A 25,645-nucleotide genomic window follows, 5' to 3' on the forward strand; every position below is an offset into this window, starting at 1 on the left:
GAAAGAATAATTCTACATTTCGAAAGCGCTTTCAATTGTCGAATCGTATTTTCATCGCTAGAAACAATGAAAATACACCTCTGTCGTTTTTTGACAAACAAAAATCCGTCCTGCGTTTCTGTCCATTCATCTCGAACTCTTATCGATTCGATACTTCTAGGGCTTTTCAGCATTATTGTGTATCGTTGGCGATACAGTATCGATTTTAAATTTCTGGAGGAGAGACTTGGTTCACTAGTTCCAATTACAAATTTGTCCTAACTTTCGGCAACTGACTCGAGTGCGTTTAGGGAAAATTCCAGAAGAATTTTAGTTTTTAAAGTGAGATCTTTGTAGTGTTTACAAACGGACATATTGGCATGTGAAGTTGGATGAATTTACAGGGCATCCATTTCAATATTTGAAGTGATCTAGGAGCCAAATTCAATTCAAGGCTTTAAATTGTTTTGGTTGTAGCTTAGACTTTTCTTATAAAAAAATCCGTCATAATACAAACTCCAGCCCCGACGCTTTTCAGAACTTCAATTTGGGGCATTTTCTAAGAATCTGATAGTTCTGCTTGAATTAAATGTTGAGAGTGATTCGTGATTTATTGACAAGTGTTCAAAATAAGGCGTGAATGAAAACGGTCTGGACAAATCTTACTTTATCACGCCTCAAAGTGTTCGCACATGTACTGAATTTGTTTATGCCATTTGGGAAGTTACCGCTTTTAATTCCGCTGAAAACGTTAAATTAAATTCAACTTTCAAAACCGGAAATCGCTCAAGTTTCCACGTTCGTATTTGGAGAACGCTTTTTGCGTCACTTTTAGCAGATGAATTTCAATTGAACTGAAAAAAGCATATATATTAAAGTGCATTCATAAAAGCATTAATATATATGAATTCACATCTGTGGAGCTTTTTTATGTATGTTTTTGCAATGCAAATTACAACTGAAAAGTCTTCAAAATGATACACTTGATTTTGATACGAGCTTTCTTTTGCGGTAGCCAAAACCCTGTCCCCTGTTTTAGAGTGGTTGGAACAAGGACGGTTCATCCATGTGATTGTGATAAACCTAATGCAGGGTGGTCAAAGTATTCACAGATTGCTGGCAGTGACACTGGTACATGAAATTGAATGCCTGGCACTTAAGTTTTCCGAAAGTAGCTGTTTTCTTTTTGATAGTTTACAGTTCGAAAACCAAGCTCTCAGAAAAATGGTTCAAAAATAACTTCTCATAACATTGATTTTAGAAGAGGATCTCATATTGCCTGAAAAAATTGGTGAAAACCTGCTTCCATTTGTAATGATTGATTGGAGCGCTTCGAAATTTTTTTTGGCACTTGTATAATCTTGCTGTCACCGATATGGCACTGACAGGTCAGGCTTCGCACTGAATTTGCACTGCCCGCCTTGATACCGTGGCCACCCTGTCATAGTATCCACTGGTACCTAAGAGCACATCAACACTTTCTGACCTATTTGCCAGCTATTATGCTGGCTTAATATTCCTGGTGCTTCTAAAGTTGATTTGAGACACGCTGTTTTATGGTGGGTGCAATTTGGGTCAAACACAGAAAAGCAAGGAAAATTGAATTTCAAAGCACTGAATAATAAATTATTTATTTGGTATCCTTGAGCAATTAGGAACAGCCTGGCCAGTTTCATTTGAACACGAGGAATGAATAAGTATACACCGATAAACAAATAAGTCAAACTACATTCAAAGCACTCCATCAGGTAATAGCAATTTGGTAAAAATTACAGATATTTCAGAAAAATCAAATAACCTCATTTTCAAAAAACAATTAGACTGAATTCAACCTTTTCAAGCAAAAAAAAAACGTGCAATTTATTCTTCACCATTTCCGACTACCTATATTTAGAAAATCATTTACGTTTGGTTGAAGTGAATCGACGGTTCATTAAAAAATATATACGAGCTTTTTGTAACTTTTCATAACACATACTAGTTATTGTTACGTTTCAAGGTTTATCAGTCATTTCGGTTCATTTCACTTGTAGCTTTTTGAAGATGACAATTACGAGAGCTTTACTGAAGGTTGAATTACTTTGAATAACTGTTTGCGTTCTGTTATATCGTCTCCCCTTTGGTCTTGGCCAGCCCTCTCAAACCCCCGCGCTCTTTCTCTCCTCCCTCTCTCGGCGTCTCACATGTTTTCTATGAAGAAGTACTGGCCCTTCGCTTTCTGGTCAGAGTCCTGAAACATATCGAGCCCATATCTCAAAACTTTCTTTTTCAGCACGTTTATCTTATTGCCCCAACAGAGTTCAGATCACCGATAAATAGGAAGACTTGGTTGAGTGATTTCTTATAGTCGAGATTATAACACATACTACCAGGAAAACTCTATTTTGTAAGTTTTGTGACAGGAAACGGAGCGATGTGAATAACACCAGTTCCGTGCAAAACATTCTCAAGAAAAGAATTTCTTAAGGTTAATTGTATTAACAATTATTGTCTTCGATTATTGGTCAAATAAGCAACACCGTCGCTAAAATATTTCGGAATTTTTTAAGTTTTACAACAAAGCCAAGACAGTTGGAAACACGTCAATGAACTCCAGGTGACCAAAAAATGACAAGTTTCTGAAACATTTTCAACATCAGAGTATAAAGAAAAGACAACATTTGCTCTTTTGCTACTGGATAGCATAATTTGTCTTCAAATTGTTGTGAAAGGAACTCGTGAAAGTTGTGTGACCTTGACAGAGTTGAGCTTGTTGATTCTGGGCCTGAAGTTGTTCGGATCCCTTCTGAAAGTGATGTTGAGACTCTTGAGGAACTGGTTCATTCCCGCCAACAACGTCTGAGGACTAGAACAGAAAAGAAAGCACGTCACACTCTATAGCTTACATCTCAGAATTAACATTTCAATTTAGTAAACTGTTTGTTTGGTCCTCAAAAAAAGCTATGATCCCCCATAGAACCGCTTAAGACCTCTGTTCAAATGTTCCGAAATATCGATCAACCGCAGTTTTCAAGAGAGAATGACTAACAAAAACATCAACAAATATTTCCAAGTAGTGAGACAACCTTTTTGGTGTGTTAACTCTATTTTAACTCTTCGCATCTCAGAACACAATTAACACAGACCGAGCACGAAAACTAGTACCTCTCCCAGTTTAAAATAAAATTGCAATCACATCTCAAATTAGTTATAAAATGATGGTGAATAAAATGATGGTGGTCTCACGAGAGTGCTTTGGTCTTGATGCCTGGCTGTCCCTCGAACACGATGACTCTGTCTGCCAAGTAGGTGGCCATGATGAAGTCATGCTCCACCACGAAGGCCGTCTTCTTCGCGTGCAGAATGTACCTAAAGCAGCAAAAGCACAATAACAAAATAAAACAACAACATCGACATCAAATGCACACAGCAAACAACAGACCAGACAACACACGGGTAAAATGCGCTCCCATAGTCCAGAACCGTTTTAAAAGCAGCGCTTAAATTTTGCTCAGACCTTATGACTGAGTACGATCCAATCTCGATTCCCTACTCAAGTTTTTACTCAAGGACCACAAAGAATTCAAAATTCAATATCGTCTAAGTTCACTCCTTATACAAACTTAAGATAGAAAAACAAGCGAACCCACCCACCTTTTAATCACCTTGGCCGCCATGATACGCTGCTCCGAGTCGAGATAGGCACTGGGCTCGTCGATGAGGTAGACGTCGGCTGGTTTGCCCAGACAGAGAGTGAGGGCCACCCTCTGCAGTTCTCCCCCAGACAGGTTCTGCAGCTCCTGGTCGATGATGTTGTCGATGTCCATGGGCTTCATCACATCTGCTATGAACTGGGGGTGTATGTAGGCGTCTCTGATCCGATCATGCAGCAACAGTCGCACAGTTCCCTACACACAAAAACACAGTGATTTGTTCCCATCTTAAAAATTGGTCCCACAAAGCATTGCCGCATAAAAACGATCACAGCTCAATTATCGCCATCGCGTATAATTTTTATCTTAGATATCAGGCAGCTAAGAAAGCATTTTAATAGGATCCATCTAGCTCATATTACTCAATGTTCAAAGTAGCGTGATAATGTTTTCCTCTGACATTAACGTAAATTACACAATAAGCAACTGTAAATACTAGGATGCTTTACCTCTGATTTAGGACTGATCTTCTGTGGCTTGTAGCTCACATTTAACTCCGGCACAGGATCTCCTTCATCCGGCTCCAGTCTTCCCGCTAACATGCGGATGAACGTCGTCTTCCCAGTCCCGTTCTCCCCCATCATCACCACTATCTCACTGTCTGTGAACTTGCCAGAGTCTATGTCCAGTTGAAAGCCTACACAATTTTTCATCACTATTCGCTTCACACGACAACGCCCAATTAAGCAGAACTAAGACCAAGTTGAACGCAGAGGCGAAGCTGCGCTTCGCAAACACAAGCGAACAAAAGCCAAGCAGTGGATTTAATAGGGTCAAAAAAGAAAAAAACTAGAGAAAAATCAACTCTACGGGAATTAAATCACCAAAACAATCGAAAAAACTTGATTTAAAGCACAGAATAATTCTGAAACTCGCCTGTCATAGCCCTCCTTATTCGGTTCAAAATCAAAACTTAAACACATGGACCTGGACAATTGTGCAAATCGACCATTTATTTATGTCATTTTTGAAAGTCACATGAACGAAGTGCCTCAAATTTAAATTTAAAAAATCTGAAAACTAAAAGTTGTTAGAAGTCAATGAAGATTTTTTCCTTTAAATGACAAAAACACCCAACCAGTAAGAATTCTTCATCAGTTTCATATTACTGGCTATTTTGTAGCTTGTTTTTCTTCCGACAGACAAGATCTCCTTTATCTGAATCAGTATTGATTTATCTCATCTTACCCTTGAGTTTCTTCATCATGGTGCCGTAGTGGTACCTCCTCATCTGCTTCAAGTCTCCGCCCTCCCGCTCCGCCGTCTCACTGATGCGGAACTGGAGAGAAGTCTCGCGGAAGCGCAGGTTCTCCGTGGGCACGAATCCATCCAGGAACACATTGATGCCCTCGCGGACTGAGAAGGGCAGAGTGACAACCCCGTAGGCACCCGGGTGGCCATAGAGCACACAGATGAAGTCTGACAGATAGTCCAACACACTCAAATCATGCTCCACTACTATCACATACTTGTGCGTCTACACAAACACATCAAAGCAAACTAAAATCCAGCACAGCCAGAAAAGCAGAAGTTAATGTGTATTAAAAAAATTTAATGACAACTTTAGGGTAGAAGTTTTCCTACCGTAACCAATTTTTGAACATACACCTCTCCTTAAATTTTATTATCAAATAAATCCTAAAAACGCACTAATGCTACCTATTTAAGAAGCAATAAACCTAAAGAAGAAAAATGGTAAATCATCGGATCCTTCTAAAGAAAAAAGTTAACGGACTCTCCGCAGATTCTGATGTCAGCGTTTCTTTTTTCGCATTCGAAAAATACAACAAATAAACTTGTCAAAGCACTTAACTTGCACATAAATGTCTAATTACACTCTAGAGTTGGTTACTTGAGTTTAAAGTGTTATACATGAATTACCTCGAGTACTGCTCTGATTGCGGAGGCGGCCTTGAGTCTCTGTTTGACATCCAAGTAGCTGGAGGGCTCGTCGAACATGAAGATGTCTGCCTTCTGGATGCAGACGACTGCGATGGCGAACCTCTGCAGCTCCCCTCCGGACAAGTCCATGATGTTGTGGTCCATCACATGGTTCAACTCCAGTTGTTTCGCAAACTCCTCCAGCCTACACAAAACATTCAATTCGGCATGTAAAACTAGGAAAAAAAAACAGATCGTTAATCGCTAATAAAATGAAAAGACAATCGAAGCTCGCAGGTGGTACAAAAATTAACAAGAGTGCCCGCAGCAGCCTTCTTTATACCCGAATATTGATTAGATTTCAAGGCCAGTTTTAGCTCATAAACTTCTCGATAATGGCGATGGTGGCGATATTCATTCATCCTACATTTTCTGACAGCTAAATTTCACATCTTTGGCTCAGATAAGAAAAAAGTGTTCACTGCAAACATCGCGTGACCTATTTAGGCAGTGTATCAATTACTTCGTTAATATGAAATAAGACTAAGCTTCGCTTAAGTGATAATGGTAGCCAGTTGTTATTTTTCTCTGCGTATGGGTGTATGACTTTGACTTGCCTGTTGGTTTCATTCTTTCTGTCGAGCAGTGTGCGCACTGTTCCCTTGGCCGCCTTGGGTATCTGGTCCACATATTGTGGCTTAATAATCGCCTTCATGTCGTCCTCCAGAATGCGAGTGAAGTAGTTCTGCAACTCACTCCCTCTGAAATGGTGCAGAATTCCAGCCCAGTCTGGGGGCGCCTATCAACAAACACATAAGCAATAGAATACACATCACAAAACACAATGCTGTCCCGAATCACTTTCCAAATGATCACTCAAAAATGAAACTCTTTTCAGACGAGTGAATTATATCGGCAGCTGGCACCGAAATCCCTGCTGAGCAGAGGGGCACTGATATTAGGAGCGAAACAAATGAAAACTGACATCAATTTCGTTGGATGCCAACAAAATTAATTAGTTCGCAATTATTCGAAAATTGACCAATTGAAGGAATGTTTAAAAGATGTTTTTATCTACACTATTTCGCACTCGATAAGAAAAACGCAATGAGCAAAATTTCTCTCACTCTTTCAATAAGTTTTTACAGTCAATTGATCTGTAACAGGTTCTAATAGGAATAAGACTCACTTCAAACTTTCCCAAATTGGGTTTCTGTTTTCCCGCGAGAATCTTGAGGGCCGTGGATTTTCCGATTCCATTAGTGCCGACCAGTCCCAGCACTTCCCCTGCACGAGGCACAGGCAGTCTATTCAAAACAACACACCACCATTCAATTCCATCAAGCTTTATTATCTATATAACAAAAAACAAGGATACACGGCTGGTGTGCCGTAACACAACTGTTACGACCTGCATGAAATTTTTTTTCAAAAATTCAGAAACCATTTTTAAAATTGAAAACAAAATCAACATGTTTTTTCATTTTTTTCTATCCAAAAATTCATGTTTCATTTCCCAGAAAAGAATACTGAAATAGACGAACTAATGCAAGCATTGCTAATTAATATTGAGTATAGCATTAAAACTCTAGGAGCATTTAATTTGGAGGTCGGCCTTCAATTTCTCATCTAATTTATTCTGAAAAAGGACATGCTGCACAATGAACTCAATCAATTTTTAGTAAATATGTAATTCCTTCATTAGCCCACACACATACTATGTGCTAGTACAAGCAGCATAAACGTATCGATGATTTAGTTGTTCTAGCAAATAAAGCTGCGAAGATGCCCGTTTACAGATTGACTCAGCAGGGAGTTTGAATGAAAACTTATCATTCAATTCAATGTTACTTAATTTCACTTCTGTTATACTTGGCAATGTTTTAAATTAAATTTGGTTCAAAATGACTGAAAAGAAGTTCTTTTTTCCGGACCGAACCCTGTTCAGGTTTCTTGTCGAAATATTGAAAAAATGACGTGCCATCACCATACCCAGTGCTACCCTTGGTTGATTGGTAGATTGAGAGACACACACTGAATTGATAAAATAGTCAATAAGGCGGAACATATTCTATACAGTGTACAATAATGAACAAAACAAAGTTTTTATCCGACTCAACATTGAACTGATGAGAGTAATTTAAATCTTTAGTGAATTAGGTGATCTCAAGATGGCGACAATTACGGCGCAAAATTAATTAAATTATTTAGTTGTAGCCCTAATCTTACAACCTTTCCAAATCTTATCGAAAATTGGCAGCTCCTTGGAGTTACCAAACAATTCTAAATGTGTTTGTTCAGTTGTTTTTTGAACAGAGGCAAGGAGATTGTGTCTTTTAGTTTTTCAGGCAAGATATTAAACCAATTGCAAGCTTTAACAAGAAAAAACAAGCTTTAACAAGAAATTTGTCTTTGCACTTGCTTGTCATGGTTAAACTGAAATAAACTTCCGTAGTACGTGCTTTGAATTTGCAGTATTCGTAATTTGGAAAGTATGTTTGATCAAACGCGGTTATTTATGATTTATTAATTTGAGAAAGTATATTAGAGTATAAAGTCTTACTCTGGGACGTATAGGAAGAATTTTGTGATTTAATTCCAGAGAAAATGAACTCTCCTAATTCCCTTTGGAAAAAGCTGTTTTAACGTCCCAATTAAATTGTATAGTGGCAGTGAATAATTAAGCTGGCTGAGAACTAGACACTTCAATGTGTAACCCTGTATGTAATTGGCAGTGAGCTCTTAAGTTGAGCTAGGGTTTTCATTGCTGTTGCCAATATTTTTATTGCTGTTGCCAATATGTTATTGCTGTTGTAAATTTTTTAACATGATTTGTTTCTTTGATTCTAAAATCTGCTATTTCTATGGTTTGTATTTCTTGACTTGCTTTCATTCGAGATATAGCAAAGATGACACACCGTGTTTCGTCTTCGTTCAAAGTGAGTTTGTGACTTTTGAAGAAATTTAGGTGTCTATTTAGGTCGAATTCTAGGTTTATTTTCGCAAAGTTTAAGCTCAAAACTGAGCAATAAATCAACGTATCATCTGCGTATTGTATCATTTTGCAGGTGCTATCTAGCTGTTTGTTCAGATCATTTACATAAAGGTTCAAAAAGAGCGGTCCCAATACCGTGGCTTGGGGTACTCCTTGCTTGATTTTGATTACATTCGAGAAGCAACCGTTTACATGGACTTTCTGATTTCTGTGTCAAGAAGCTTTGGAGCATATTTTTAGCTTTTTTCGAAGACGAAATTTTCTAGTTTTCTCAGTAGTACTTTATTTTCAAGAAAAGCAGTTGATGTATATAAGTTTTTGTCGATAATAATTTTTATTTCGTCTGTGAACTTCAAAAGCGCATCAATTGTAGAGGAGCGCTGACGGAACCAGAATTGATTTTCAGAAATAAGAATATTTTCGCTCAAATACAGAACCATCTGTTTTTGTAGTAACCGATCTATTACTTCTGAAAGAATTTGAGTAAAAGATATTGGTCAATAATTTTCAGCTTTGCGGTGGTTACCCTTTTTAAACACTGGTATTTCATGAGCGGTTTTCAGTATTGATGGAAATTGTTCGCGGTCAATACAAGTATTTAAAATTGATGTAAGACATGGAACTATATCTCCAGCAAAAATGAATTATAATCCATTCTTTATGAATTATAATCAATTATTTTTGTAATTCCATAGATACTGACTAAAAAATGACAATGTAATCGATTATTGTTCATGAAACTCCAGTGCGGGTTATACTGGCTATACTTTTGACGAGAAGTATATAACCGTTTTTAGGTTCACTAATGGAACCGTTTTTAGGTTCACTGATTAGGTTCACTTTAGGAAGTATATAACCAGTTCACTACCTCCCGCACACTTGCTCTTGCCCTTGGCAGCTTGAATTGTCTCAGTCAATATAAAAACATAGATCACCAGTTCACTACCTCCCGAATACTTGTTCTTGCCCTTGGCAGCTTGAATTGTCCCAGTCAATATAAAAATATAGACCACCAGTTCACTACCTCCCGAATACTTGTTCTTGCCCTTGGCAGCTTGAATTGTCCCAGTCAATATAAAAATATAGATCAACAGTTCACTACCTCCCGAACACTTATTTATAAGTCTATAAGGGCCCATGCTGTTACTTTTGACGGCCCTGATGATTTATTACAGTTGATGGATTTGATTTCATCGTGAACCTTTTTTTTAAGTAATGAAACGGAACTCTAACTTTTTCAATGTATGTTGCCTATCAGGCATTAGGTCGGCGTCAAGTGGTATGTTTTCACCAGCGTTGTTTCGCAGAGTAGAAAAGTTGTAATTGAAAAGATTTTCGATCGATTTTTTGTCTGTTATCAAATCGCCAAATGAATTTTCAAGAAAATCAATTGTTGACAAGCAATTTATTTTATTTTATTTCTCAATATTTTGTCAAGTTTCCATTTATCATGGTAGTTTTGAAGTGAGTTACAAAATGATTGAAATTTTTGTGCTCCAAATGTTTTTAGTTCATCGTAATGTTTTTCAAAAAAAAATTGCTATTGCTTCAGCTGTTTTATCAGTTCTCAGATTTTTTTATAGCTCGATTTTTTTCATGAAGGATTGAAATGATGCAGGTGGTTTTTGCAATTGTTTCAAAATACGTTTACACGATTTTCTGATAAACACAGTTTTCATAGGCGCACACATGCTGATGAGAATAAAGTTTGGATCTGTTTAAGCTGTTCATCTCGATCTTCGAGTTGTAATGTTGGATTCCAATATGATATTGTGAGGTTTATCCTGAATTTTGCTAGCAACATTTTCGGTTGAAGGGATAATCTGTTATCGAAATAAACTTTGGCCAAACTTGGGTTAGGACGCTTCCAATTCTTCTTGTTTGAGGCTTTAGAGCACCATGCCTAAAGCGTTTGAAATATCAATTGAGAAAATCTGATGCACACATTTCGTTTCTTTGACTCGCAGGCATTCAATTTGTAGCCTGAACAGAGCAACTTGAGACATATGGATGATCTAGCGGCAGATATTGGCTTCAATTGTTGTTTGCAGTTACACCGTTGTTGTAAATACACCGTTGGACCTTGCGTTTAGTTAATTTTTCTTCAAAAACGGAACAGAACTGCGAGCGGGCTCGATTGTTTACCATACTGGTTATTGGAAGGAAACACACAAAAAGATAGATAGAAAAAAAAACAATTAGATAGAAAAAGTCATAATATACTAGACATAATATACTCAATTCAAAAACCCGGCAAACCATGAGCACATGAAAATTTCTGACCATTATCTCTTTGCGGAATATTTTGCGGAAATTTGAGAAATGATTTTACCCGAACTGCAAACAACAATTGAAGCCAATGTCTGCCGCTAGGTCATCTGTGATGCTAAATTATCCTGATTCAGTACGCTACTGGTAGCACAAGTTGAGCATTTTAATTCACTTGCAAAATGCTGATTGGTTTTATCAACATCTTTATCGGCGACGACTTTTGGATAATTCCAGTGCCTTATCACCATATTCCACCACCTCTAACTACCTTTCTTTGCTGTACACCTCTGATTATTTTGCTTTATAACTGCCACTATTGTCTTGGACATTCGCTAAGCACTATTCCATTGACGAATCTTGATGAACAAAAAGCATCATTGTATCAAGTATTTCACGTTCGGACGCATGCAAGGCGGGTAGTGGTATGAAAATTACATCAACGATATCTTTCTAATTCTCCAACAACTCAAAATCCCCATTGTCTAGTTTAACATTCAATCAATTTTTGTTTTCTATTCATTGGTCTCGAAAGAGGACTTGCCTGGGTTAGTTCTCCTGCTAAGTATACCCAAATTGTCTGTGAAAAACCGGGTCTCCTAATCACTATAGAGCTCTGGTGATGTAAGCACTACCGGGTGTTGATTTGCTGCTGGCTGGTTCTCAGTTTTTTAAACTTCACATCACTGCAACCAGATAGAAGTCTGAAATCGCAGTCGAAACTTCCAGACTACAAACGTTTTTCCTTTTTCTGTTAATTTCCTGGCCCTTTCAGTGGATGATATGATCAGAAAATTTCGTGATCAATTTCAGAATCAAGGGTAATATAGAACTACTAGGTATAGGTCCATATACAAAAGGCACAGGTTTTCCTGCTATCAATTTATCCACTTTAATCTCTAGTGAATTGACAGCTTCAGTTGTAACTAATACTTGGTTATTCAATCCTTTGGTGAGCTCGTCCAGTGTCTTTTTCCTCGCAGGCAGACCTCATCGAGTTTTGGTAAATATACTACTACCTTTACGACAAAACTTCAAATTTATTGTTCCGACTTTCGTAACGAAAGTATCAGAATATTTGAGCTCGGGGTGTGTTTTTTTCTTCAGACAAACTTCGACCTTTTAACTACTTATTTTAACGGAATTTTTTATTATTCAAAAAGTATTGTTTTACTGAGCTTGAAGTAAAGATATTTCACCTAAGCTAATTTTTCGTAAAGTTATGGGGGTTTAAGGATTGCCATTTTGGCAATTTGAGACAATTAACACGCGATATATTTCGGCCTATTAACGCGTAAGCGGAGATTTAATCGGCCTTAGAAATCGTTCCAAAATAAGCTTATTTGCCACAACTATCGTTGAAGTAAGCTTATTTGCCACAACTGAGTTGTTACTAGGAGCAAAATCTATCACTTTGTACTTTATACGGCGTTTGGGGGAAGGGTTTTTACAAAAATCAAAAAAAAATTTCTTTCATTTTATTTTTTTACACTTAATTGTTTTCATGTTATTACTGCTCCTTAGACCTCAAAAGGCAGTCGAAACATTCAGGGTTTCGCCTCGATACGAGCAGTCTTGTTTGGAATATGCGCTTTAATGTCAATATGCGTTTCATATCGCGCAATATATTTACCTGTGATCATTTTTTGTAAAGTTATGGGGGTTTAAGGATTGCCATTTTGGCAATTTGAGACAATTAACGCGCGATATATTTCGCGCTATTAACGCGTGAGCGAAGATATAATCCGTCTTAGAATTCGTTCCAAAGTAGTTGAACAAAGCTTATTTGCCATAATTGATTTGTTACTAGGAGCGATATTTATCACTTTGTACTTTATATGCGTGTGGGGGGATGATTTTCATAAAAAAATCTAATCTAGAAGAAAATCATTTTATTTTTATTACATTTAATTTTTTCATGCTATTACTTATCCATAGACCTTAAAAAGCAGTCGGAACATTCAGGGTCACCCTGATACGAGCAGTCTTGTTTAGAATATGCGCTTTAATGTCAATATGGGTTTCATATCAATGACATACCCTTAAAACGTGATTCATCTTGCAATCATCTTGGTATTTATTTAGATACCAATTTATCCTTCAATGTTCATATTGATTTCGTTCGAACTCAGCTTAGAAAACAATATGGCATCGTCTCGAAAATGCGTCATTATATTCCTAAAACTGTTTTCACTCAAATATTATAGCTAACATTAAACCAATGTTGCAATACGGTATTCTAGTGTACGGTTGCACTAGTTATAAAAACCGTTTGCCCCTTTTCAGGATACAATATATATTTAGGTTGATTTACTATAAAAGAAACTTTGAAAGCATAAAAATGTATTCCTTGATGAAAAGACTAACAGTTCACGAGCTCTATGTATTTGAAATTTTGAAATTCGTGTGGCGATCAGTCTCAGGGCTGCATTCGGAAAGATTTTTAAATGAACTTTTCAAATTCGATGCACCTTCGTACAATACAAAAGGGCAATAATAGATTTGACGAAAACACCTAATCTGAACAGCAAAGTTCCACGAGCGTCACTTAGTAACCGGGTAACAAAGCTTTATAATTCACTTCTTCGCACCAATTTTGCCGGTTTCTCTCAAGCCAATGTTCAACAGATTGCTCACCAAGTGCGCGATTTATTCATCTTGAGCAATGAAGATCTGATCAAACTTATTTTTTGTTAATGAATTTTTTGAAACTATTAACTCAACTGATATTTCAAAAGAACAACTCAGACCGTAAGTCTGCTGTCAAAATTATTACAATTTCGATGCGGGTTTTCGAATCACTTTTGGCATTTGAAAGCCTCTACTTGGACTTGTTCACTGGTTACTGCCACATGAGCTCAGTTAGGTGCCGACTGAACTGACTCTCAAGCCCCCGTTCAATGATTTTGATGTTACGGGGCCTCTAGGGGAGGAGACATAGTTAGTAGAAGCAGGAACCGCTATGTGAACAAATTCAAGTTTTTGTAATGAAACCGACTAAAGATGCCTAAGACTAGCCAGTTTTTTAAATTTTTTCAGCAAAACTAATTTTTATAAATTACTTGTTTTTTATACCACAAAAAGATAATGTCCTTCAAATTGAACCACCTATTGTTCAGTAAGTGCACAACTTGTTGAGATGATGCCACATACCCTTTTTTGTAATTTTGTGGCATTTGCTAATCTTTTTCGTCAGCTTTTGCATTTAGGCTTAATTTATTGTGTATCTAAGTTTTCTTCTGTGTTGTATTTGAATTGATTTCAAACAAACCATGGGCAGCAATTGGTAACTCATTTGGGTTCGTAAGCTGTCCACTCTTTGTTACTGATGTATATAGAGCTAATTCAACTGATTAAAAAAATAAGGAACATCGAGAAATTAATTCTTCTTCTTCTCATTTCGAATATGCATCTGGGGAGAGAGCATAGATATGATTCTATGCCTGGTAAATAGAATAAATACTAATGATACAATTGAATTGAATGTAAAAGAAATCAATTAAAAAACTAACAAAAAAAATCTAGTTTCCGTAATTTTTCCAAATTGTGTCGCTTGTCCGACGTGTAATGAGAGGATCTGAACGAAAGTCTAGAACTTACGCGTATTCGATAGAAACAGTAAGTTAGTCATCTTCAACAACAGCTTTTTAGATAAACGAAAGGAAAAATAATTTTAAAAAATCGAAACCGAATTTTCTATGAAATTTTTTGAAACTATTGTCTATTCTCAGAAGGTGCTATAAGAAACTTTTAACAGTTTAAACAAAAACTCGTATTCCTACAAAGAGGCGAAGCTGAGCTTCGCACCACTTGCGACAAAAAACAAGAAAGCAGCTTGGAGCAAAAAAAAAGTCGAAAAAACTAGATCTATCAAAAAGAATAGAGCTTGTTTTGAAACGAAAAACAAAAAAACAAGCTAAGACAAAAGAATGTTAAATTCACCCTCAAAACACACACACATTAAAAAAGAAATTTTTTGGTGGTCGAACGACGAAATACAAGACCACTAAAATAATTAAAAGTTATAAAATCCCCAGTCCTCAAAACACACACACAAAAAAAAATTTTACTTGTCGAACGAAACAAAATCAGACCACTGAGCCGAAACCTATCAAGCCGAAAGAAAAAAGGAACAAAATAACAAATTTTAGCAAACTATAGTTAAATTACAAACCACATGAAAAACTCGAACAGGGCAGATACGATCACAAAAACTAACTGTAGCGGTAAATTCGTTGCAAGTAGGCTTCAAGGAAATGAGTCCAGATGGGAAGAGTCCCGTGAACAGAGTTGTGAAAAGTTTTTTTTTTTAAATTTAAAAAGAACTCTTCCGAACTCCATATCAGCTTTTCTTCAAAAAAAAGCAGAATAAAACAGATTAAATATAAGCACCATGTTAGTTTTAACGAGCTACCAACTTCAGAATTAGCAGATTACTTTAAAAAAAAATTAAATTTCCAAAAAACGGGCAATATTTCAAAAATTCGATGTTTTCTAGGCTTGTTTGAGGCCATAACCTTTTTCTGTCGAATTTAGGGAATAGCCGCTTGAGAAGGGGAGATCCCCATTTTTTGTTCTTTTGATTGAAGCCTACATCTCAAAACAAAAGGCCAAAATTCCCTCTACCGAAACTTTCTAAGGCCGTAGAACGCGAGGTAAAATGAAAATAAACTACCGAAAAATGCAGCACATAGAAGAGGAGCCGGTTTTTCCATTAGCACCATTTTTTATTTTTGAAAATCGGTAGAGTACTTTTTTCGAAAAATTAAGATGTCTGCAAAGAGTGCAATAATTTTTCAAAGCGTCTCAAAAAAACGAAAAACAACAATTCCCATACATTTTCAGAGTACTTTTTTTAAACAGGGCCTAACACTAGCCAAAATTGAAATATACCAATAGTGCCACCAAACGAGCCCTTTTAATTGCAAAAAATTCTTCATAAAAATACACTAAGATTCGCATATAGACACTAAACGCACTACAATGTAACTTTTGCATACACAAAAAAAAAACATTTCTACGATGCGGCAAGTAAGCCGACAAAACATAGACAGACAAATAATAAGCCGACTATTTATTTACGGGAAAATTCTAGTACCTTATCGCCCGGGTAAAAACAATTAAACAAACACCCCGAAGACAAAGTTCCTCTCCACTTTCAGTGGTCGGAACAACCACCATGAGAAGGTTCGTACAGCCTATGCTGCTTCGAAATCCCGATATAGAATCAATGAAATGAGTGACTGGTAACAAAAACTGGCGTCGCACTACAACACAAGATGCTGTTTTGTGACAAATAAGCCTGCTTATTTCAATTTCTGCGGTCTCCATGTTTTCGCCTATACCCTTCATCCTTCGCTCATGTAGACCTTTTTGAAGTTCTGTTATTTAGCAGCCCAAATTTATCTTGTTAAATATATTGCAATGATAGATGAAATATTCTACACTTGTGCCAAACAAACAAATTTAATTTGAGTTCTGTGGGGACTAACCTGTGTAATTTGAATGAGTTTGCACCGTATCTGTGAGTTGTTTCCTTCTCCAGATTTGTGGGAAGATTAATGATTTGAATGGCCTCGAAAGGACATTTCTGAAACAGACCCAACTAATTATCCCTGTCTGATTCACGGAGAATTCCCTCGTGAAGCTTAAATATTTTTCAACTTTACCTTCGGACAAATTCCACATCCTATGCAGAGTTCCTCAGATATGGACGCAATTTTGGATGTCGGCAAAACCTCAATGCACAACTTCCCTAAATAAAACACGACGTTAAAGCATAACTTAAAAAGCAACGCTATTCAGAAGTCTAGCAAAAATGAAAAAAGCTCTCATAAAAAGACGGCTGGCGTTTGATTACAATCAGAGGCATCTTTAGCAAAAACAACCAAGCAACTTGGAGGATCGAATACAACAAAACACATTTTCTATTCTGCTTCCGCTACTAGTTACGTCGAATGAGCTTCCTTTAGGAGCCTGCTATTTTTTTAGCGAAAAAGTTTTATGTCAAGATTACCAAAACGTTTCATATTTCACTAACTCTCAATTCGGTACTCAGCGCAAATTCTCAAAAAAATGGTTCAAATTGGAAACAATAAGAAGCTGGTTGGAAAGATTTTGAGTTATTTTCTTCACACCTACTACTGAAAGACTTAAATTCCCTAAAATGGGTTTAAAAACAAAATAAACAAAAATTTCAGTAAACAATAAGTTTCAGTTTGTTAGGAGCGGCATGTGAGGCATTTACAGTTTAGAAACCAAGTACAGCTAGACATCAATATCGTTGTATTCTTCTGACCAATCAGTACGTAATATTCTTCTGACCAATCAGTACGTAATATTCTTCTGACCAATAGTAGAATGTTTCATTACTTTATGCAAAGATATGAGCAGTTGAACGTCATAATGTCAAATCCCATGATACCCATCAGTACATGAAGGTATAAGAACATCGTTTTTAGAATTTTATTGTTCTTGCTGATGCAATTTGTTTTTTTTGCAATTTTTTTTTCTAAACAGTGGTGATTGGATTCAACTTTGACAAAAATTTTATTAAAAAGCTTCGAAGAAATACATTGATAATAATTTTATCGATTAAACCAAAAGCACCCCATGTATGATCATTATATACCTCAACATTAGCTTGAGTGATCCTGCAAAATAAAATTTTTCAGTCTATTTTAGAAAATATGCTGGTTTGAATTATAATGTCGAACATATGGCGGTGGTTAGATCAAGTTTTTTGAATTCATGCGAAAAAACAATTAGATGAAGTCAAATTGGTTGAAGAAAACGGAAAAAAAATCCGATATCTTTCGTCCACTATTAAATAACTGCTCGCAAATTCTCAGGATAAAAACTCACTAACCGACTTTATTCACTGGGCACGATTTTCTGCATTCTTGCCGACATTTTTTAGGTTTGCACTTGTCTTTACTAACAATGGCCACCCGGGTGAGGTCAGCCTGGCCCTGATTTGACATCTTAGCAGCCATTTTTGACCCTGAAATTTTGAGGTAGAGTCTCAAACTGGTAAACTAGTCTGCACTTGTGGAGCAACTTGACAAATTTGACAGATAACACCGTATATATTCGTAAAAACGGAATACCGAAAACTCAGAAAAACATTTTCGCTCATAAGGAAACTAGAAAATTACTTAAGAAAACTCGAATTTAAGTAAGAGACGAAGCCTTCCGAAACAAAATGTTTGTGCAGTTACATTCGTTACTTTGTTGAGTCTGCAAATCGGGAAGGATAGGGTTTAAAGAAGAAGACCTTCCATGTGGTGAGGAAGACGCCTTCTTCAACAAAGACGGAGAACCCGTGAGGGTCTCGCGGCTGCTAATAAGATGCATCCAAACTAACAAATTACTTTGGAAGAATCAGACGAGCACGGTAATTTGGCCTTTTGGCTTTAAATGTAAACGTCGAGTCACGAAAACAGTTCATATCATACCAGCTGCGCCTCTTTGCAGTACAAACGAAAGGTCATTGAAGGGACGATTCATGGGTTTTTTGAAGTAACTCAACATGGAAAAAATTTGACAAAGCTTTCAGAAAAAAAACAGGAAACATTATAATTGAATTCAGAATCCCAAAAATGGTCCGACGAATAGCACCAAAAACTCTTAACAAGATTTTTGAAGGAAAGAAAAACTACGCGGTTCCGAAATCAATAAAGGGAATCGAGAGCTGGTCGAACGACTCAACCCCTACTTTGACAATATCGAGGCAATCCGTCACAACCAATAGCTAAAAAACTGCTCAACATTTATAGGGTACAGAAATTTCATTGCCAGGAAAATATAAACATCCTTGCCATCCCTCAAAACTTCTTTTCCAAGTGAATTGAAATCCAAAACTGTGCATAAGTGTATAAGCCTACATGTACTGCAAGTAACTCCAGCTATGTCAACCAAAACGCGCAGTATAAGGCCACATTAGTTGATAGTGATTGCAAAAAGGACACCCCAGAAGGATAGCAATTTCAGGACTGCGGGAACACGTTTCTTCAACAAAGACCGAGAATCAGTAACTTCAGATACGTATTTTAGCTACTGTAATGCCCTGGACGATTTTAATAACTCCAATTTCAGTATTTCAAAGCGTGAGTACTAAGAGCCGAGGAGAGAGTCACTCCATCTCCAATGGATTAAGTATATAACTGTCACTAAAAATATAGTTTATTGTGGTTTTCTAGCCGTGTTTTTAATAGTAATTACGTAATCTGGGGATCCTAGACCCAGCTATAAGGTTATTTTTGCATGTAAGCGAAAGCTGATCAAAGGTCGTTCGGCTGATTGCCTAAAAATGGTAACTTTTTATTTAGACCAAAACAGACCAGAAAAATAGTTGGCTATGTCTAGACGGTTAAAAATAATCAGAATTAAGGTAACTGACGTCAGCCAATGGTCAATAGGTAAATTTCCTACGCTCCATCACTGTGTAATGTATAGGCGATGTGACATTCGACCAGAATGGCCAAAATGCAGTCTCTGCAGAATTCAGGATTTTAGCAGTGAACCTTCCGGATTGGCGATTTAGAACGGATAAGGACGTTATTTGAATGATTGGCCAAACGGTGAAGGCTAGAAGATTCTGGAATTCTAAATTTTAAATTTTCGAAGTGATAACGTAACATTTCTGAGAAATGTTAAAACGGCCATTTTGGCTAAAATAGCAGAAAGAAACAGAACAACTTTTATCTGCGATTGCGAACAGTACGAAAATCGAGATTGGAAAACGACAACGAACTACAGAATAGCAGAGAACGTTCCGAGTTGCAACTATTGTGCTGCTACAATAGTTGCAAGGCCGTTGCCAACAACGGTGAAGGGTGAGAACCAGCCTTCCGGATTAGCAAGAAATCAAGAGTAAGGAGCTTGATTCGGCGGATTCAAGAATCCGGAAGGGTCTCGGGACGGAAACTTTTATTAACTCACATAAACTTTTAGCATCCTGTCATGTCCTGACTTGAATTTAACTGATATTTTGATTAGTTTTGACAAGGATGAGGTGCTAGGAGTTGGGGGGAAAGGGTTGATCCATCTTCGATGGAGATGATGATTTTTATCTACTGAACAAAAACAATAGTAATATGATAAGTAGTAGCCCTGTTTTTAGGAGTGACCTCGTGGTCTGGGGATACTGAGACCCAGCTATGAGCTCACTAACTTTGCATGTAATTCAGTTATTTTGAGCGTTCTGGTCGAAGCCGGAGAACAGTAACGTTTTTGTCAGCCTGATGTAAGAAAGACCACCGAAAAGTACTGGCTTGGTAGAGACGGTGAAAAACATGCAAAGCTCTGTTTAGACGCTAGCCAGTCGTCTTAAGACTTAGTTTTGTTATCCGTCGATATGTATCTTCCGGGCGAATGTTACATGTATGTTTTTATGGCGCTCCTGGGTGTTATTCTTTCATAACATCATGACCGGCGGAACCGTTAACGAGCACTCCGCGCCGAGCGGATGCTCACATTAACGCCCTTAATAGGCCTAAACTGCCGGGGCGGAAGGGTAGTTCGGAACGCGGAAGCCTTCCGGATTACCGTGAATAGTTTTTTAACCTAGTTAAGACCGAAAATTCACGAACCAGGAAGGGTGGGGGGAATCATGAACCCCTCATCCCCTGAGTGGTTTGTGACCAAAAACACTTAAAGATATCAGCAAAACCAAACAAAAAGTAGTATAGTACCCAAGAAAAACAAAAAACATAAAAAATAACCGAAAAAACCAAAAACAGTAAAAAAGTAAAAAATCAGTAGAAATCATCCCCCCAGACAAGATGTGATTCAACCCCCCCGTTTGTTGTTGATAGATATATTGTTGTTACAGGCATTTATATCAGTCAGGATCGTTACGATCAATTTTGTAGCCCGTTTGTGAGGCTTGTACTGTAGGGTTATTTGAGCATTTAAGCACGTTAATGATAAATTGCGCTCAATCCGGAAGGGTCAGCTGATTTGCGCTCAATTCGGAAGGGTCTTGGGTGAAGACCGATCCGGCAAGCAGTTCAAGGAGCAACAAGAAGGGGCTCAACGACAACAACAATCGACTGTTGGGTATCGTTAACAAGTTTTGTATCCCTTTTGGTACAAAAAGTAAGATAGTAATCTGTGGGGGGCTCGACAGTGCTGCACTGTAGTGACCCTTCACCGAACTGCGAATATCCGAGTTAAGCACCTTAATTCGGATAATAAACAAACCCGGAGGGGTATAGTATTACTAATATTATTATTCATATAGCCTATATTAATAGTCACATATCGTTTTTCAGTGAAAAACAACGAAAACAGACCGGTTTTTAGGGTCAAAATAGCGATATTTTGATCCCCCCACAAGTCGCGATTTTTGAGATATCGATATTTTTTGAAACGGAAAAAAGCGCTAAGTTAGTGTGTTACATCGTAACTGCACTACTGTAATAAGTAGAACCGGTTAACTTTAGTTCGGAAGTGGTTGGAACTAGTTTGGTACCAAAAACCAAATTTTCCCAATTTTTGATAGTAAGAAACACTAAAAATTGGTTGAAGAAAACGGAAAAAAAATCCGATATCTTTCGTCCACTATTAAATAACTGCTCGCAAATTCTCAGGATAAAAACTCACTAACCGACTTTATTCACTGGGCACGATTTTCTGCATTCTTGCCGACATTTTTTAGGTTTGCACTTGTCTTTACTAACAATGGCCACCCGGGTGAGGTCAGCCTGGCCCTGATTTGACATCTTAGCAGCCATTTTTGACCCTGAAATTTTGAGGTAGAGTCTCAAACTGGTAAACTAGTCTGCACTTGTGGAGCAACTTGACAAATTTGACAGATAACACCGTATATATTCGTAAAAACGGAATACCGAAAACTCAGAAAAACATTTTCGCTCATAAGGAAACTAGAAAATTACTTAAGAAAACTCGAATTTAAGTAAGAGACGAAGCCTTCCGAAACAAAATGTTTGTGCAGTTACATTCGTTACTTTGTTGAGTCTGCAAATCGGGAAGGATAGGGTTTAAAGAAGAAGACCTTCCATGTGGTGAGGAAGACGCCTTCTTCAACAAAGACGGAGAACCCGTGAGGGTCTCGCGGCTGCTAATAAGATGCATCCAAACTAACAAATTACTTTGGAAGAATCAGACGAGCACGGTAATTTGGCCTTTTGGCTTTAAATGTAAACGTCGAGTCACGAAAACAGTTCATATCATACCAGCTGCGCCTCTTTGCAGTACAAACGAAAGGTCATTGAAGGGACGATTCATGGGTTTTTTGAAGTAACTCAACATGGAAAAAATTTGACAAAGCTTTCAGAAAAAAAAACAGGAAACATTATAATTGAATTCAGAATCCCAAAAATGGTCCGACGAATAGCACCAAAAACTCTTAACAAGATTTTTGAAGGAAAGAAAAACTACGCGGTTCCGAAATCAATAAAGGGAATCGAGAGCTGGTCGAACGACTCAACCCCTACTTTGACAATATCGAGGCAATCCGTCACAACCAATAGCTAAAAAACTGCTCAACATTTATAGGGTACAGAAATTTCATTGCCAGGAAAATATAAACATCCTTGCCATCCCTCAAAACTTCTTTTCCAAGTGAATTGAAATCCAAAACTGTGCATAAGTGTATAAGCCTACATGTACTGCAAGTAACTCCAGCTATGTCAACCAAAAAGCGCAGTATAAGGCCACATTAGTTGATAGTGATTGCAAAAAGGACACCCCAGAAGGATAGCAATTTCAGGACTGCGGGAACACGTTTCTTCAACAAAGACCGAGAATCAGTAACTTCAGATACGTATTTTAGCTACTGTAATGCCCTGGACGATTTTAATAACTCCAATTTCAGTATTTCAAAGCGTGAGTACTAAGAGCCGAGGAGAGAGTCACTCCATCTCCAATGGATTAAGTATATAACTGTCACTAAAAATATAGTTTATTGTGGTTTTCTAGCCGTGTTTTTAATAGTAATTACGTAATCTGGGGATCCTAGACCCAGCTATAAGGTTATTTTTGCATGTAAGCGAAAGCTGATCAAAGGTCGTTCGGCTGATTGCCTAAAAATGGTAACTTTTTATTTAGACCAAAACAGACCAGAAAAATAGTTGGCTATGTCTAGACGGTTAAAAATAATCAGAATTAAGGTAACTGACGTCAGCCAATGGTCAATAGGTAAATTTCCTACGCTCCATCACTGTGTAATGTATAGGCGATGTGACATTCGACCAGAATGGCCAAAATGCAGTCTCTGCAGAATTCAGGATTTTAGCAGTGAACCTTCCGGATTGGCGATTTAGAACGGATAAGGACGTTATTTGAATGATTGGCCAAACGGTGAAGGCTAGAAGATTCTGGAATTCTAAATTTTAAATTTTCGAAGTGATGACGTAACATTTCTGAGAAATGTTAAAACGGCCATTTTGGCTAAAATAGCAGAAAGAAACAGAACAACTTTTATCTGCGATTGCGAACAGTACGAAAATCGAGATTGGAAAACGACAACGAACTACAGAATAGCAGAGAACGTTCCGAGTTGCAACTATTGTGCTGCTACAATAGTTGCAAGGCCGTTGCCAACAACGGTGAAGGGTGAGAACCAGCCTTCCGGATTAGCAAGAAATCAAGAGTAAGGAGCTTGATTCGGCGGATTCAAGAATCCGGAAGGGTCTCGGGACGGAAACTTTTATTAACTCACATAAACTTTTAGCATCCTGTCATGTCCTGACTTGAATTTAACTGATATTTTGATTAGTTTTGACAAGGATGAGGTGCTAGGAGTTGGGGGGAAAGGGTTGATCCATCTTCGATGGAGATGATGATTTTTATCTACTGAACAAAAACAATAGTAATATGATAAGTAGTAGCCCTGTTTTTAGGAGTGACCTCGTGGTCTGGGGATACTGAGACCCAGCTATGAGCTCACTAACTTTGCATGTAATTCAGTTAATTTGAGCGTTCTGGTCGAAGCCGGAGAACAGTAACGTTTTTGTCAGCCTGATGTAAGAAAGACCACCGAAAAGTACTGGCTTGGTAGAGACGGTGAAAAACATGCAAAGCTCTGTTTAGACGCTAGCCAGTCGTCTTAAGACTTAGTTTTGTTATCCGTCGATATGTATCTTCCGGGCGAATGTTACATGTATGTTTTTATGGCGCTCCTGGGTGTTATTCTTTCATAACATCATGACCGGCGGAACCGTTAACGAGCACTCCGCGCCGAGCGGATGCTCACATTAACGCCCTTAATAGGCCTAAACTGCCGGGGCGGAAGGGTAGTTCGGAACGCGGAAGCCTTCCGGATTACCGTGAATAGTTTTTTAACCTAGTTAAGACCGAAAATTCACGAACCAGGAAGGGTGGGGGGAATCATGAACCCCTCATCCCCTGAGTGGTTTGTGACCAAAAACACTTAAAGATATCAGCAAAACCAAACAAAAAGTAGTATAGTACCCAAGAAAAACAAAAAACATAAAAAATAACCGAAAAAACCAAAAACAGTAAAAAAGTAAAAAATCAGTAGAAATCATCCCCCCAGACAAGATGTGATTCAACCCCCCCGTTTGTTGTTGATAGATATATTGTTGTTACAGGCATTTATATCAGTCAGGATCGTTACGATCAATTTTGTAGCCCGTTTGTGAGGCTTGTACTGTAGGGTTATTTGAGCATTTAAGCACGTTAATGATAAATTGCGCTCAATCCGGAAGGGTCAGCTGATTTGCGCTCAATTCGGAAGGGTCTTGGGTGAAGACCGATCCGGCAAGCAGTTCAAGGAGCAACAAGAAGGGGCTCAACGACAACAACAATCGACTGTTGGGTATCGTTAACAAGTTTTGTATCCCTTTTGGTACAAAAAGTAAGATAGTAATCTGTGGGGGGCTCGACAGTGCTGCACTGTAGTGACCCTTCACCGAACTGCGAATATCCGAGTTAAGCACCTTAATTCGGATAATAAACAAACCCGGAGGGGTATAGTATTACTAATATTATTATTCATATAGCCTATATTAATAGTCACATATCGTTTTTCAGTGAAAAACAACGAAAACAGACCGGTTTTTAGGGTCAAAATAGCGATATTTTGATCCCCCCACAAGTCGCGATTTTTGAGATATCGATATTTTTTGAAACGGAAAAAAGCGCTAAGTTAGTGTGTTACATCGTAACTGCACTACTGTAATAAGTAGAACCGGTTAACTTTAGTTCGGAAGTGGTTGGAACTAGTTTGGTACCAAAAACCAAATTTTCCCAATTTTTGATAGTAAGAAACACTAAAAATTTAGAAAATTTTTTGAAATTTTTGAGGTAGGACAGTAAAAATAGTTGTTCGGACAACGTCCACTAGTGAATCTACAAGTTTTAAAACCCGCTACCCGAAAGCCTTCCGGGTTGCAGAGAAATCGAACGTAACGTGTTTGATTTGGTGGATTCATCAATCCGGAGGGGTCCAGGTAGCATAGTTTTTCGCAAATTTTTTCTACAATAGCGTTTTAGATTGGGTCTTTTGCATTGAACTAGAAGAGTATAGGCCTTCTGAGCTCGGATCAATAATTTTTAGGTCGAAAGGACCAGATTTGCGGAAAAAGTTAGGCGGAACCTATAAGAGAGAAAATTTTTTGAGTTCGGAAAAAAGACGTTTTGGTTAATAACTTTGGAACTACTGATCATATCGAGTTGATCTTGGTACCAATAGATCAGAAATTAGCTGAGCTTACTAATAGGATCAGAAATTTTTCGGAAAAGCGAGCGAGAAAATTTTTTGAGATTGTTTTTAGCAAATTACACAAATCCGGAGGGGTACACCCTTCACGTTTTATAAATTTTTCTGAAAAACCCTTAT

General features: G+C 37.6%; 2 protein-coding genes across 2 annotated transcripts in view; both read right to left on the reverse strand.

Annotated features, from left to right (window-relative positions):
• Positions 1-25,645, reverse strand: part of LOC134846731 (uncharacterized) — a 361,436-nt gene that overhangs the window by 119,408 nt on the left and 216,383 nt on the right. The gene's annotated exons all lie outside the window — the stretch shown is intronic.
• LOC134845683 (ATP-binding cassette sub-family E member 1-like) lies at positions 1,564-17,815 on the reverse strand. The gene is made up of 12 exons (XM_063862725.1): positions 17,684-17,815; positions 16,485-16,570; positions 16,308-16,405; positions 6,742-6,859; positions 6,170-6,351; positions 5,553-5,757; positions 4,860-5,148; positions 4,121-4,308; positions 3,613-3,866; positions 3,205-3,327; positions 2,713-2,824; positions 1,564-2,209 (listed from the first exon to the last, which is right to left on the reverse strand). Exons 1-12 carry the CDS (start codon positions 17,808-17,810, stop codon positions 2,159-2,161), a joined length of 1,833 nt encoding a protein of 610 aa, XP_063718795.1. The 5' UTR covers positions 17,811-17,815; the 3' UTR covers positions 1,564-2,158.

The sequence above is a fragment of the Symsagittifera roscoffensis genome, chromosome 5 (assembly GCF_963678635.1).
Source record: "Symsagittifera roscoffensis chromosome 5, txSymRosc1.1, whole genome shotgun sequence".
Lineage (NCBI taxonomy): Eukaryota > Metazoa > Xenacoelomorpha > Acoela > Convolutidae > Symsagittifera > Symsagittifera roscoffensis.